Source organism: Megachile rotundata, chromosome 15 (genome assembly GCF_050947335.1).
Source record: "Megachile rotundata isolate GNS110a chromosome 15, iyMegRotu1, whole genome shotgun sequence".
Taxonomy (NCBI): domain Eukaryota; kingdom Metazoa; phylum Arthropoda; class Insecta; order Hymenoptera; family Megachilidae; genus Megachile; species Megachile rotundata.
Window position 1 is genome coordinate 11,912,974 of NC_134997.1, and position 12,944 is coordinate 11,925,917.

General features: G+C 40.7%; 1 protein-coding gene across 2 annotated transcripts in view; it reads right to left on the minus strand.

The window, feature by feature from the left end:
* The window catches only part of Rap1 (RAS oncogene family member Rap1), a 33,166-nt gene that overhangs the window by 2,968 nt on the left and 17,254 nt on the right, over positions 1–12,944 (minus strand). Inside the window, exons 2-4 of one of the 2 annotated variants that reach the window (XM_012286019.2) lie at positions 8,310–8,406; positions 601–878; positions 184–465 (exon numbers count right to left, since the gene is read on the minus strand). In XM_012286019.2, the coding sequence (XP_012141409.1) occupies positions 184–465; positions 601–783 (465 nt within the window). In that variant the 5' untranslated portion in view covers positions 784–878; positions 8,310–8,406. The remainder of the gene's footprint in view (positions 1–183; positions 466–600; positions 879–8,309; positions 8,407–12,944) is intronic. The other variant, XM_003703484.3, reaches the window with a different exon arrangement.

The window sequence follows — 12,944 nt, forward strand, 5'->3', positions numbered from 1 at the left end:
CACACAATCTCTCATTCATATTGTTACATAGTTTACATAAAATCGAGGTGACACGCTAACGCACGCTAACACACACTAACGCACGCTAACACACGCTAACGCACACTAACGTCAATAAGCGTACAATACAGCCGACAAAGTACAAAAGACAAAGGAAACGATGAAAGGGTCGCTACTACTCACATCGTAAACATTAATTTTGGCTTTGGCAGAGGTCTCCATGAAGGCGCAGTTAAATTGCCGGGCAAGGTTGACGCCCTGGTCTTTGCCCACTACCCTTTCGTCCTCCAGGTCGCACTTGTTACCCACGAGGACCATCGGCACGTCATCTGTGTCCTTTACCCGCAGGATTTGTTCCCTGAGGTCTTGCAGGTCGTTGAACGTTGACTGTGCCGTTATCGAGTATACTAACACGAATCCTTGTCCGTTCTTCATGTAAAGGTCCCTCATGGCTGTGAATTGTTCCTACAAAAGGAAACACGCTATAAATTTACACATTCCACAAAATTACCTACACAGTTATCCTCTTATTAAAAATTATTTCTCTTTTACAAACGAGGATCTGTTGCGTCAAAAGGTTAAAGAGAAAAAGAAACTCACCGTTCCGGCTGTGTCTAGGATTTCTAACATACATTGTTGACCGTCGACCTCGACCTGTTTGCGGTAGCTGTCCTCGATCGTTGGATCGTACTTCTCCACGAAGATACCCTGCACGAACTGGACAGTGAGGGCGGACTTGCCTACACCTCCACTGCCCAACACTACTATTTTATATTCACGCATTTCCTTGCCCTAATTCTCTGTGCGCCTGTGGTCACAGCCCAGGGGTCACCGAATCCGCCACGTTTTGCTCCTCTTTGCTTTCAGTTAGAACGGACCTGAACAAACAACCCATCAAACCTTTACTTTCCTTTTCTCGCATGTGTTGGGGTGGAAAATACTGGGAGTACAAATTTTAGGATCTGCAAATTTAAACTCAGTGGGCAAAATTTGAAAAATTTTAACTTTGACTATTTTCTTTGACTCAGTTGAACCCACAATTTTATATAATAAATTGTGAAACGAAAAGTGAAAGGAAATGTCCAACGAATTAAAATTAAACGGTACGCTAAATCCGCGAGGTATGGAATTACAGAAATTCATTTATGACGAACGATGTGCAGAGAGATAGAAGAGATTCGAGGATCTAGAGCAGTTTTTCCACTTTCCATTGTCTTCGCTTCGAAAAACTTTTCCCCGAACCTTTGTTTGTAAATGAAGGATCGCCTGCCCGGGGGTTCACCCACATTTTCAGGTCACTACGGAACAATATAACGCCGCATTTCCGGTTCTCTGGTTCGCCACATTCGTGATAATACTTATTTTAAATCATGTCGGATTAGTTCTCTTCGTGCAATTAATTACAACAATCAAGAATTACTGTTCCCCTTTCATTTTATATTTTTTCTCTCTGCGTTTTCAACATATTTTCTTTCGCAAACGTTGGGCTTTTTTTATTTACCGTGCCGTTTCCGATGGACCGGGCTCGTAAAAATACAGAGAACTTGTAAAAATAAATTTTACTAGCTTTTATTTCCCGCGGGAGCGGAGCAACTTGATTTTTCATGATAAAAAATATGGTCGACGGAAAAGCGGAACGTTAATAAATATTTGACGCGTGTCCACACGTCTTTTTCCCATGTTCGATATAAAATAAAGAAATGTAAAGTAATTGGAGTAAAAATAAAACAAAGGCAATGTAAAAACGTGTATATAGTTTTAATATACAATATCTTTTTCTGAATTATTCCATCAAGAAAATCGTGATCTAAAACAAAGGAGCAAACGGAAGATTTCGAGATAAAACAGTAAAGAGGGACAAATTCGTCGAAGAAACGCGAGAGAGAGAAACCGGAAGAAAAACAAAGAGTCAGAGAGAGCAAAATAGTAAAAGCAAAAGTTAGACAAAGAAGGAGCGAGAGGTTAGAGAACGCGTTAGAGAGAGACAGCTAGACATTGGCCACGAGTAGACGAACGTAGTGGAAAACGAAAGGGCTACGCGCATTGGCCAACGATGCCATCATGGCGACGAAACCCGACCAATCACAGGCCTCGAATTTCTTTCTACCAATCCGTCATTGATTTTAGGTTTATGAATGGGACCCGCTTACGCTACAGCGTCTCTTTCAAGATACTACGAGACGACGCGACGCGGAGAATCTCGTCTTAAAGAGAATCTTACGTTACGACATTCGCACCAATTCACACCCTTTTATGACCACCGATCAAACCGATAATTCTTCTTTTTTTTGAAGTAGTATACAATTTTATGTGACCAGTATTATTCGAGCATTTTAACGCGGTTATGACGTATTTTTTGTTGGGGAGAGTTCGCTTTACGAAGTTAATGAAAGTATAATTAAAGGAAGAATAATTGTAATTTGGGTTATTAGGTGTAATTTTGGTGTTTTATGGCCAAGTGTTGTATTATGGCGAGTTACATGTTGGGTCACAAGGAGTATGTTCCACATGTGATGTTCTACACGTGTTAAATTGCTACGCACGGTAGTCGCGTGATATCTTCCACGCGTTATATTACCACGCACAGTAATCGCGTTATATCGCCATGCATGATATTCTACACGTGTAATATTACTGTGTGTAGTAATCACCACGCGTTATAATTACCACGCACGGTAATTACCACGCTTGATATTTTCCATGCGTTATATCGCCACGCATTGTATTACCTCGCGTTATATCGCCGCGCAGGATATTTTCCACGCATTATTTTACTACGCACAGTAATCTCAATGTGTAATATTCTCCGTGCGTTATATTGCCACGAATTATGTTGCCTCGCGTTATATCGCCGCGCACGATATTTTCACGCATTATTTTACTACGCACAGTAAACTCCACGTGTGGTATCCTCCCATGCGTTATATCGCCACGAATTATATCGTCTCGCGTTATATCGCCGTGAATGATATTTCCTCGCGTTATATCGCCACGGGTGATATTTTTTACGTATTATTTTGCTACGGACGGTAATCTCAATGCGTAATATCCTCCATGCGTTATATCGCCACGAATTATATCTTCTCGCGTTATATCGCCATGAATTATATCTTCTCGCGTTATATTGCCACGCGTGACATTTTCTACGTATTATTTTACTACGCACAGTAATCTCAATGTGTAGTGTCCTCCACGCGTTATATCGCCACGAATTATGTTACCTCGCGTTATATCGCCACAAACTATATCTCCTCGCGTTATATCGCCACGTGTGATATTTTTCACGCATTATACTACTTCGTACAGTAATCTCTTCATGTAATATCCTCCACGCGTTATATCGCCATGCATTCTACCACCTCGCGTTATATCGCCACGCCTGATATTTTCCACGGATTATATTACTATGTACAGTAATTATCACGTGTAGTACCTTCCACGAGTTATATTATCATGCACAGTAACCTCGCGTTATATCACCGCATCCTCCATGCATTACATCGCGGTTACCCACTGACTGAAATGAGATTAATCCACAGCAAAGTTTCAGTATCGAAAGAAAGTGTGACTCGCGAGATTCTGACGAAATGAATCTTTGATATCAGAAGTGACACAGAGAGCACATCTCCCGATAAGCATTATATCGTTGACGGTATATGTTAACGCCACACGAAACAGGGTTAATTGCAGTCCGCGAGCTATCAAGTATACAGTCATGAAATTCTTGACCTGCATGCATAAAATCGCTTTGATCAGGAATTCGAAGAAGCTGGACATTCCGCTCGTTGATTACGAGCTTTCAACGTAGTTTCTCGAGCATGTCGCTCTTCGTCCCAAAGTTTCTAACCGATTGTTAGAATTAATCGTAATATCTTCCAACTATGCAATCGAATGTTTCTTAATTGATCAACTTCGCGGTGACTGACAAATCGATAAAATTTCATCCCCGTCTGATACCTTCCAAGTCAATTTAAATAAAAGATTGGAAGCATCAGTCGATGTAAAACGATTCGAAATAATATTCCAGCCGGCACGAAACGTTCGAATATTAAATTATCCGAATGGGTCTTTCCCGGTCGATTCTCGTTGTCACCCTACCAACCCTCATAGATCGCGTCCATGTGTTGGTGCGTGCAAATAGAATCGTTCAGCTCGTAGAGCGTCTTCCTTCCGGGAAAGGGAGCAACGATTCTAACACTCCAGCTTCAAACCCCAGCCGCGAGTCTCGAAACGCTTAATCCCTCTTCAGAGCTGCGTGTTTTCGCCGAGAGAGCTCGGGTTAAACTGTAAACAGATTATATTTTTCCCGGGCAAATTTTCCTCTTAGATCCCTTCAGGTCTAAATATTTTTACGTCCTTATAATTCATTTGTGAAATAAAATTGTCAGCGTTGGTGATACAACGAATGACACAACTCACAAATCCCAAAAGTTTGAATCAGAACGCGAATTTAGAAGTATCGATCGCAGGGGCTAATTGGATCGACATCGGTGTCGTGTATCAGCAACAAGTCCACCCGGTTTAGAGCTGGCGATCGAACCCGTTGGCCAACGTCCAAAAAACTTTTTACCACCGACTGGAAAAACATATCGGTATCCGCATACGTCCGCAGAGGGAGCGAGAGAGGAAATGTTCGACCGGTGACCCAGTTATCACGGCCATCCGCAACCCGATGCACCCCTTTCCTTCTCCCTGGCCGAATTTCTAGCCGCGACAATTAAAACGTCCCTGCCGACGTTTCTAGGCCTCCAAGATTCGGACCTTTCGAAACTCGATAAAGATTTTAGGTCCACATCTTAGTGACCTAACAGGTGTACCTCTGATATCACATTTGTAACCTTAATAAAAATAATGAACTGTAAAGAAACCTCGATAAACAAATACGGACGGTCATTTAACGAGTTGTAAACTGCCGGCTGAATGACCTAATTGATTGAGTTATCGGAGCGCAAGCCCTGGAGATTGTCCAAAAGTAAATCGAGAATATTGAATCTGTGGAAGAATCGGGGTGGAGTTTGTTGGGCAAACGTTAACCCACTTGCATCGAAAAGTAGAATATTTAGTGGCGGAGATAGTTCGATTTAAGGGAGTACAAGGTTTGATTCTTCGTCGAGATTTTTCTGAGAAATTTCTGGGGATAAATGTCATCGTGCAAGGTGAACCATTATTCAACGAGACGGGAACTCGCGTGGTCGCGCATTTAAAGGGCGCAATTGTCTCGAGCGGACATCTTGACACTGATGCGTTTAATTAAACGCGATGAAGGTTGATCAGGGTTCATCAGAGGCGGGTGACGAAGTACTCGCTCGAAGTGTGTCGAATCCACTTCCGGATACCGGAGAGGCGAAGATGGAATTATTAATTTATGTATAATTTATATTATGTACTGGTAATTTTACATAAATTGGTAAAATTGGTAATTTATGTAAAATTTTCGCATGGTATTTAAAAATACAACACTGAATTACAATCTTAAGTTACCACATCAGACTTCAATATTGAGACATCGAATCGCACGAAGTGCCAGAATTACTCGCGTTAAACCTTAACATTAAGGTAATTAGGTTTATAATGGTAAGTTAAGAACATATGCCTGTTCATCTTCGATTAAACATCGCCACCAAAAAACTGTCTTAAGAGAAACGTAATCACTCACGCGACGAGTACTCGTTAAGTATGCCAGGATTTTTTTCCGCGATAATAACCGCTCCAGAACAAGGGCGAAGCCGCAATTTTAACTTGATCGAGAGTATCGGCCAGCACTCGAAGCTTCATCGGATTTTCGATGCTCATAATACGTAGTTCCCGAACCAACGGCCCGTTAATTGGTTCCGCGAATAATACGAAGAAAAAGGCGGCCGTTAATTGCGCGGCGAGCTATTGTATTTTTTTTTCTTCCTCTCTCTCTCTCTCTCTCTCGAAAAACCTCACTAAAAACACCACAATATCGTGGCACACATTTCTTGGCACATTCATGGTGTTAATTACACGTGAAATTATGCAATCAAGATTTTTCAAGCTTTCCCTTTGTTGCATTAACGTTGCTCGAGTCAAGTACAAAATTGCATGCCAATTGACTTCTTTAATTAACGCAACCATAGCCATTGCGTATTCAGTGACGCACCCGGTGTGTCACTACGTTATATTGGAGGACGCACCAGGTGTGTCACACTGCTTTATATTGGAGGACGCACCAGGTGTGTCATACTACGTTATATTGGAGGACGCACCAGCTGTGTCATAAGGTGACACATTGAAGGACGCACCCGGTGTGTCACACTACGTTATATTGGAGGACGCACCAGGTGTGTCACACTACGTTATATTGGAGGACGCACCAGGTGTGTCACACTACATTATATTGGAGGACGCACCAGGTGTGTCATAAGGTGATACATTGAAGGACGCACCCGGTGTGTCATAAGATGACATACATTGGAAGACGCACCCGGTGTATCATAAGATGATCTACATTAAAGGACGCACACGATGTGTCATAGGATGGTGCACATTAGAAGACGCACCTCTTGCGTCATAATATGATACATACTAAAGGACGCACCTTGTGCGTCATAATAAGATAATACATATCGAAGGACATAAAGATGTGTCATCCTATATTTCTTTTAATAGTCAAATGATTCATCAGTGCATCACAGTTCAGGATGACTCCTGAGTAACTCAGATGAGTAACGCCTCGAATTAGGAAAGTTCTATCATCCAACAACCCAGAATAAGAAGGAGAATATTTAAAAAATTAAGAGTTCGTAAGAAAGAACTCGACATAGATGGGGAAACATTGGCGCGAAGACGAGGTGCATCAATAGCCCGAAGTTCGCAACAGGAAAGATTCCTCTCGCTGGAGGCGGTGGATCTCCTTTTCGTCGGGCACAAGTATTTCATGCACAACGATACCACGCAGAAATCATTCGGAGATGAAAAATGGACGGCGAGAGAGCTCTTCACTTTGCTCTTAGCTCGGCGAACACGGCGAGTCCCTGTGACACAGTTTCGCACAATAGAGAGCAGTCCAACCCGCTTTTACCTCGAGCTTCTCGCCGCCATTCTTTCTCGTTCTTAAAGCCGTCACCCCTCCCCCTTTTCTATCTACCCTTCGTTTTAATCGTTGCCCGCGAAACGATCTCATCGTCGATATCTGAACTCAGACATCGATCGAACACCTAATTGCAACCCGACTTTAGGCGAGTTTCCGGTCCTCGTGGATTTCGACGAAATTTACGGTCCCTCGTGTGAAATAATTTCAACCCGCAATTACGAGAAAAATGTATTTAAAATTAGATTAGATTATTTAACCAAAATTTGTTACGTCTCTGAATTAATTATTTGAGTTATTGCATGCCTATTTGCGAAATTATTTTTTATTAAAGCGATACAAAGTTCGACGAGAAAAATCACCGGGGTGAAAAAGGGTCTGTTAAAATCGTATAATCTTCAAAGTAATTTCTGTTACACCAAGGAAATCGAATTACCATCGCGTTACAGGCAGAGCGACTTTTATTCGCTTAACCGGGAGATCTAACATTTTCTTCTCTTTTTTTCTCCACTCGCGTCACTGAAATAAATTGCACTTACTAAGTGCTCGCGGAAGTAATCTTTGCGCGGCGATATTGCGCACCTTATCCACTTACAACTTTTTTTCATGAAACATCGAAACGTTGGTTTAATACAGGTTCTCGTAAAAATTGGTCAAAAAGTTTTCTCTTTATGAATGCATGGCGATATAACGCGAGGTGTCTTTCAAAATGTCCTCAATGTCTTTATCCTTCAGTCATGTGTAAATACATTTAATATTAGAATAAGTTTAAGACATTTCCGTAAGAAAAACAAGGAGCTAGGTTTAGAAGCAAGATAGGTTTTAATTGAAGTTGGCAGTCATTTAACAGGTGCGAACGGCTGTAACGCGTCTAGAGACGAGACAAGGTTTGTCCCCGGTGTAAAAGGATACGAAAGTTGCGAAAAGCCGATAGTTTCGTCGTTAATTCTGCTTCGTTAGGGGTTCGAGTACGCTTCACGCGTCTAACCGAGAGAACGAACTCGAATTAATTCTGTTCCGCGGGGAAGAGTGCTGCAGTGCAGCCAATTGCATCTTCGAGTGTCCCTGAACCGTGTTACGCCTTGTTCCATCCTTTGTAATTAACACGAAACAATGAAGGATGGGTTCGGCCAAGTACACAGTGACGCGACGAATTTACCTCGCACGAATTTCTTACGTGCCGCGGCAATGAAAGAACACAATTTCATGCCAATTGTGACTACCAAACAACTGTGTTTTAAGGTCTGTAACTTACCGTGATGAAATCCAAGTGAACGCAATCGATGATCCGTAAAATTTGAGCTGCTTCGCTCAACCTTGCACCCCTTTCTTTTCTCTGTTAATTCAAGCAACTGGAAGCAGAACAATAGGAACGTGTGAGAACAAAGCTACTACAAAGGAAATGGAATTATGGCACTCGATCATCTTGATATAACGAAGCTAAGACATTCGATACTCTTGGTTCTCATAATCAATAGTGTGGATGTACAGGGTGTCTCACAATTGTAATGGTGGGTAGCTGACGTGATTTTGAATGAAATTTTCCTTTGCGAAAGTGAGGTAGCAAGCTTCGTTTTTGAGCTATTAAGGAAAAACGGGGACTGATCAGAACGAGAGGATTGCGCATGCGCAGAACGCTGTTTGGAGCTCTTCTCGCGTCTGCGCATGCGTACTCAAGCTCGGGTTGGTCTGCGTTTTTGCTTAATAGTTCAGAAATGAAGCTTCAAATCACATTTTTGTGAAGGGAAATTTTATACAGAATTACGTCAGCTACCATTTCTGAGACATACAATAGTTGTAAGATACTCTTATTATATTATTAAATCAAGTTCCTATATCCCAAATTTTCATATGCCTAAATCTTGATATTTTCAAGTTCTTCTACCCTCAAATACTCATATCCCTATATTCCAAAATTCATGTGTCCCCAACTCCCTATATCCCCAACTTGCTATATCCCCCACTCGCTATATCCCCGACTCCCTATATCCCAACTCGCTAAATACCCAATTCGCTAAATTCCAACTCGCTAAATTCCAACTCTCTAAATCCCAAACTCTCTAAATTCCCAATTCTCTAAATCCCAAACTCTCTAAATTCCCAACTCTCTAAATCCCAAACTTGCTAAATCCCCAACTCTCTAAATTCCAAACTTGCTAAATCCCCATCTCGCAAAATCCCCAACTCTCTAAGTCCCCAATTCGCTAAATCCCCACCTCTCTAAATCCCCAACTCTCTAAGTCCCCAACTCGCTAAATCCCCAACTCGCTATATCCTAACTCGCTAAATCCCCAACTCTCTAAATTCCAAACTTGCTAAATCCCCATCTCGCTAAATCCCCAACTCTCTAAGTCCCCAATTCGCTAAATCCCCAACTCTCTAAATCCCCAACTCTCTAAGTCCCCAACTCGCTAAATCCCCAACTCGCTATATCCTAACTCGCTAAATCCCCAACTCGCTATATCCTAACTCGCTAAATCCCCAACTCGCTAAATCCCCAACTCGCTAAGTCCCTAACTGACTAAATCCCCAACTCGCTAAATCCCCATCACCCCGAATCGCAATTTCCACGTCTAAAAAAGTACAAAATCCCTCTTTTGTATACAACAATCTTTTCCTCCAACTAAATAAACAAGTTGAAATTCATCGCAACAGTAATTATATCAGAAAGTTTGTCGTGTGCAGTTTTACCAGAGCGTTCAAGGATTACCACGTATCTGAGGAACACGTTATTCTACGTAACGCAACGCGACGTCAGTAGTAAGCTGATTCTCCTGTCGCTTAATCATTACTGAATAAGCTGCGGATTCCATGTACAGTCGCTTGTATCCTTACAATTATTATACCGTGAGAATACCTCTGATATTCCATTTAACGCGTTACGTGTCGCGTTAAATTCAAGGTTCTCATTGAAATTACCGCCGTTTGCAGTATCAATACGTTGCACACCGTGTAAACGCCATTCAAAATTCTCTTAAACTTCTTGTTCAATTGCCGGTGTCGCAGGTGACCCCTATAAACCGACGTGTTAAGCTATCCAGGCCACCGACGAATATTCACTCCCTCTTAAGCCTAGTTTACATTAACGAGTAAATGATAGAGTGCCGCGGTAACTTTTCTACCCTACTGTCCTATTTTTGCTTTGGTACGACGTTTCTATCCCTCGAATATAGTTTCACTGGGTAGAGACTTTAGAACGTTTAGCAATGGACGTTACGTAGACTCAGGACGCTATAACTTAGACTTTGTTATCTGTACTCTAATATAAGGTGCTCTAATACGGAGTCTAAGCCTCTAATATAGGGTTGCTCTAACTCAGATTTTGGAATACAACTCGGACTACGTAGCACTGATCTAATCGAGTGGAGAACTTAGCACGTGATACTCTAACCAAAAGTGTGCCATAACAGATTTTGAAGCACATAGTCCGACTTTATGGCAGGTCTAAGGCTCTAACTCAGATTCTGGAGTGCATACTCCAACCTGGGCTACGGAACACGTACTGATCTAATCGAGTGAGGAGTACCATAACTTAGGAGCACTCCGGAGAAGATTTTGAAGCACACAGCATAACTTAGACTTTATGGCAGGTCTAAGACTGCTCTAACTTAGATGCTGGAGTGCATAATCCAACTTGGGCTACGTACTGATCTGAGAGTGCACTATAACTCAGATTCTGGAAGTAGAACTTAGGCTTCAGAGTCTAAGAGTCGAGGTGTAGTTAAATTTAGACTGTTACTCTATAGCATATATTCCAATTTAAAGTTTGAAGCATACAGTACTGACTTAGTGGAGATAGAAGAATGTGGACTACCATAACTCTGACTGCACATGTAGCTACTCTAACTCAGATTTTATGACACATGGTACTTTAACATAGGGTTTGAGGTACATAGTACTTCAAGCTAAGGTTTGAAGCACTTACTGTTCTAACAGAGAGTAGATGTGTTACCTCACTTAGATTTTATTACCCTAACTTAGATATAGAATGTTACTCCAACTTAGACTTTGCGTTTGTAGCACACATTCCAAGCTAAAGTTTGAAGCATACAGTACTGACTTAGTGGAGATAGAAGAATGTGGACTACCATAACTCTGACTGCACATGTAGCTACTCTAACTCAAATTTTATGGCACATGGTACATTAACATAGACTGTGGCGTGCATAATACTTCAAGTTAAAGTTTGAAGCACTTACTGTTCTAACAGAGAGTAGATGTGTTACCTCACTTAGATTTTATTACCCTAACTTGGATATAGAATGTTACTCTAACTTAGACTTTATGTTTGGAGCACATATTCCAGGCTGGTACCTCACTATCAATTTTGTGGTACTTAGCTTAACCTGAGCTAATTTAGACTTCGAAGTACACTGTTGTAACCACAATAATTAGCACCACACAGTAATTTGTAACTCCACCCCAAGATTTCGTCCACACCCATATTCTCCCAGTTACCAATCAAAGCTACCTTCCCGATTAGGTAATTTCGAAACGTTCATTTTGACGAAGCAGAAGATAGCGTAATCGGACGTTTCGTAGCCATTCCAGTGGAAGACCGGTTACTATTATTGACTTTTTCGTCTTGCCGGTAATTAAGAACGCTGTCACCGGGTCCATTAAAGCATTACGAGCCGCTTCAACGATGTTTAAGGGGCAAGTTTCAGGTTGGATCGCAGCCTCTAAAGCTTCCGAAGACTTTTAACAACCACGACAGGACCCCGTGTCTCGGCCATTCAGCCACGTTACAATGGATTATCAAGGGGGAACGAAGCTCACGGCTATGGAAAAATGCTCAAACGAGATATTAATTAAGCTCCGACTTTGTCGTCTTTCGTCGTTCAATGAACTTGTTGTGGGAAGCTGCCTACATTTGTTTCAATCACGCTGCTTTCTTTTCTATATTTTTGCCATTTATTTTTGTTCGACTTCTTCTTTTATTCACCTTGTGTTATAACGAGTTTATATAATTTTAGTGACGTGATATGAATTCATGTTATCGGATATTCCTGAGGTAATAAGATGTAATATAAATTTATGTTAAATTAAATAACATAAATATAAAGCCTATAAAATTTTAAATAATTCATTAAAAATACTGAAATAAAATTGAAATCATCCCATAAAATTTGCATGAGCAGAAATCAGAATGTAATAACTGGAAACCGCGCAGCAATAAAAATATTGATATGATGCTGATTTTAACCCGGTTTCTCTCGTCCATTTCGCGCAGTTATTTTGAGAAGATACGAATTAGATCGTGTCAGTTGTGTCTGCGCAAAATGTCCGTCCCGCGGAACCGAGACGAAAAACATTTTTCTAACACTTTTTGCTCTTGCAACGAATCACCGGAAAAAATAGTTTCGGTGGGTGGATATAAAAAATATGTTACACGAAATCGATTCGCGTAGACGCTCAGTTTTATTTTCAGTCCGAAGACGTCATCCTGTCTTTTCTAACTTACATTTGCATCGAATGAAAATATCGTGGAATCATGCTTCCTCTACAAAATATTTTATTTGCTAAGGAGGACGAAATTTGCAAACAATGCTCCAGATATGTGTTATAAAATTATCTTTCAGAAATTATAATTTTTAATTTGCGAGGTTCGCTTCAAAAATATTGTAGCTATTTTCAGAGAACTACCATTTGTGCAAAAATAAAATTTGTTAACATTTTTTAAGAAACTTTGTAAGAAAATTTATTAAGAAAATCTGTTATGGAAATTTGTTAAGAAAATTTGTTAAGAAAATTTATTAAGAAACTTTGTTAAGAAAATTTGTCAAGAAAATTTGTTAAGAAAATTTATTAAGAAAATTTATTAAGAAACTTTGTTAAGAAACTTTGTCAAGAAAATTTGTTAAGAAAATTTATTAAGAAACTTTGTTAA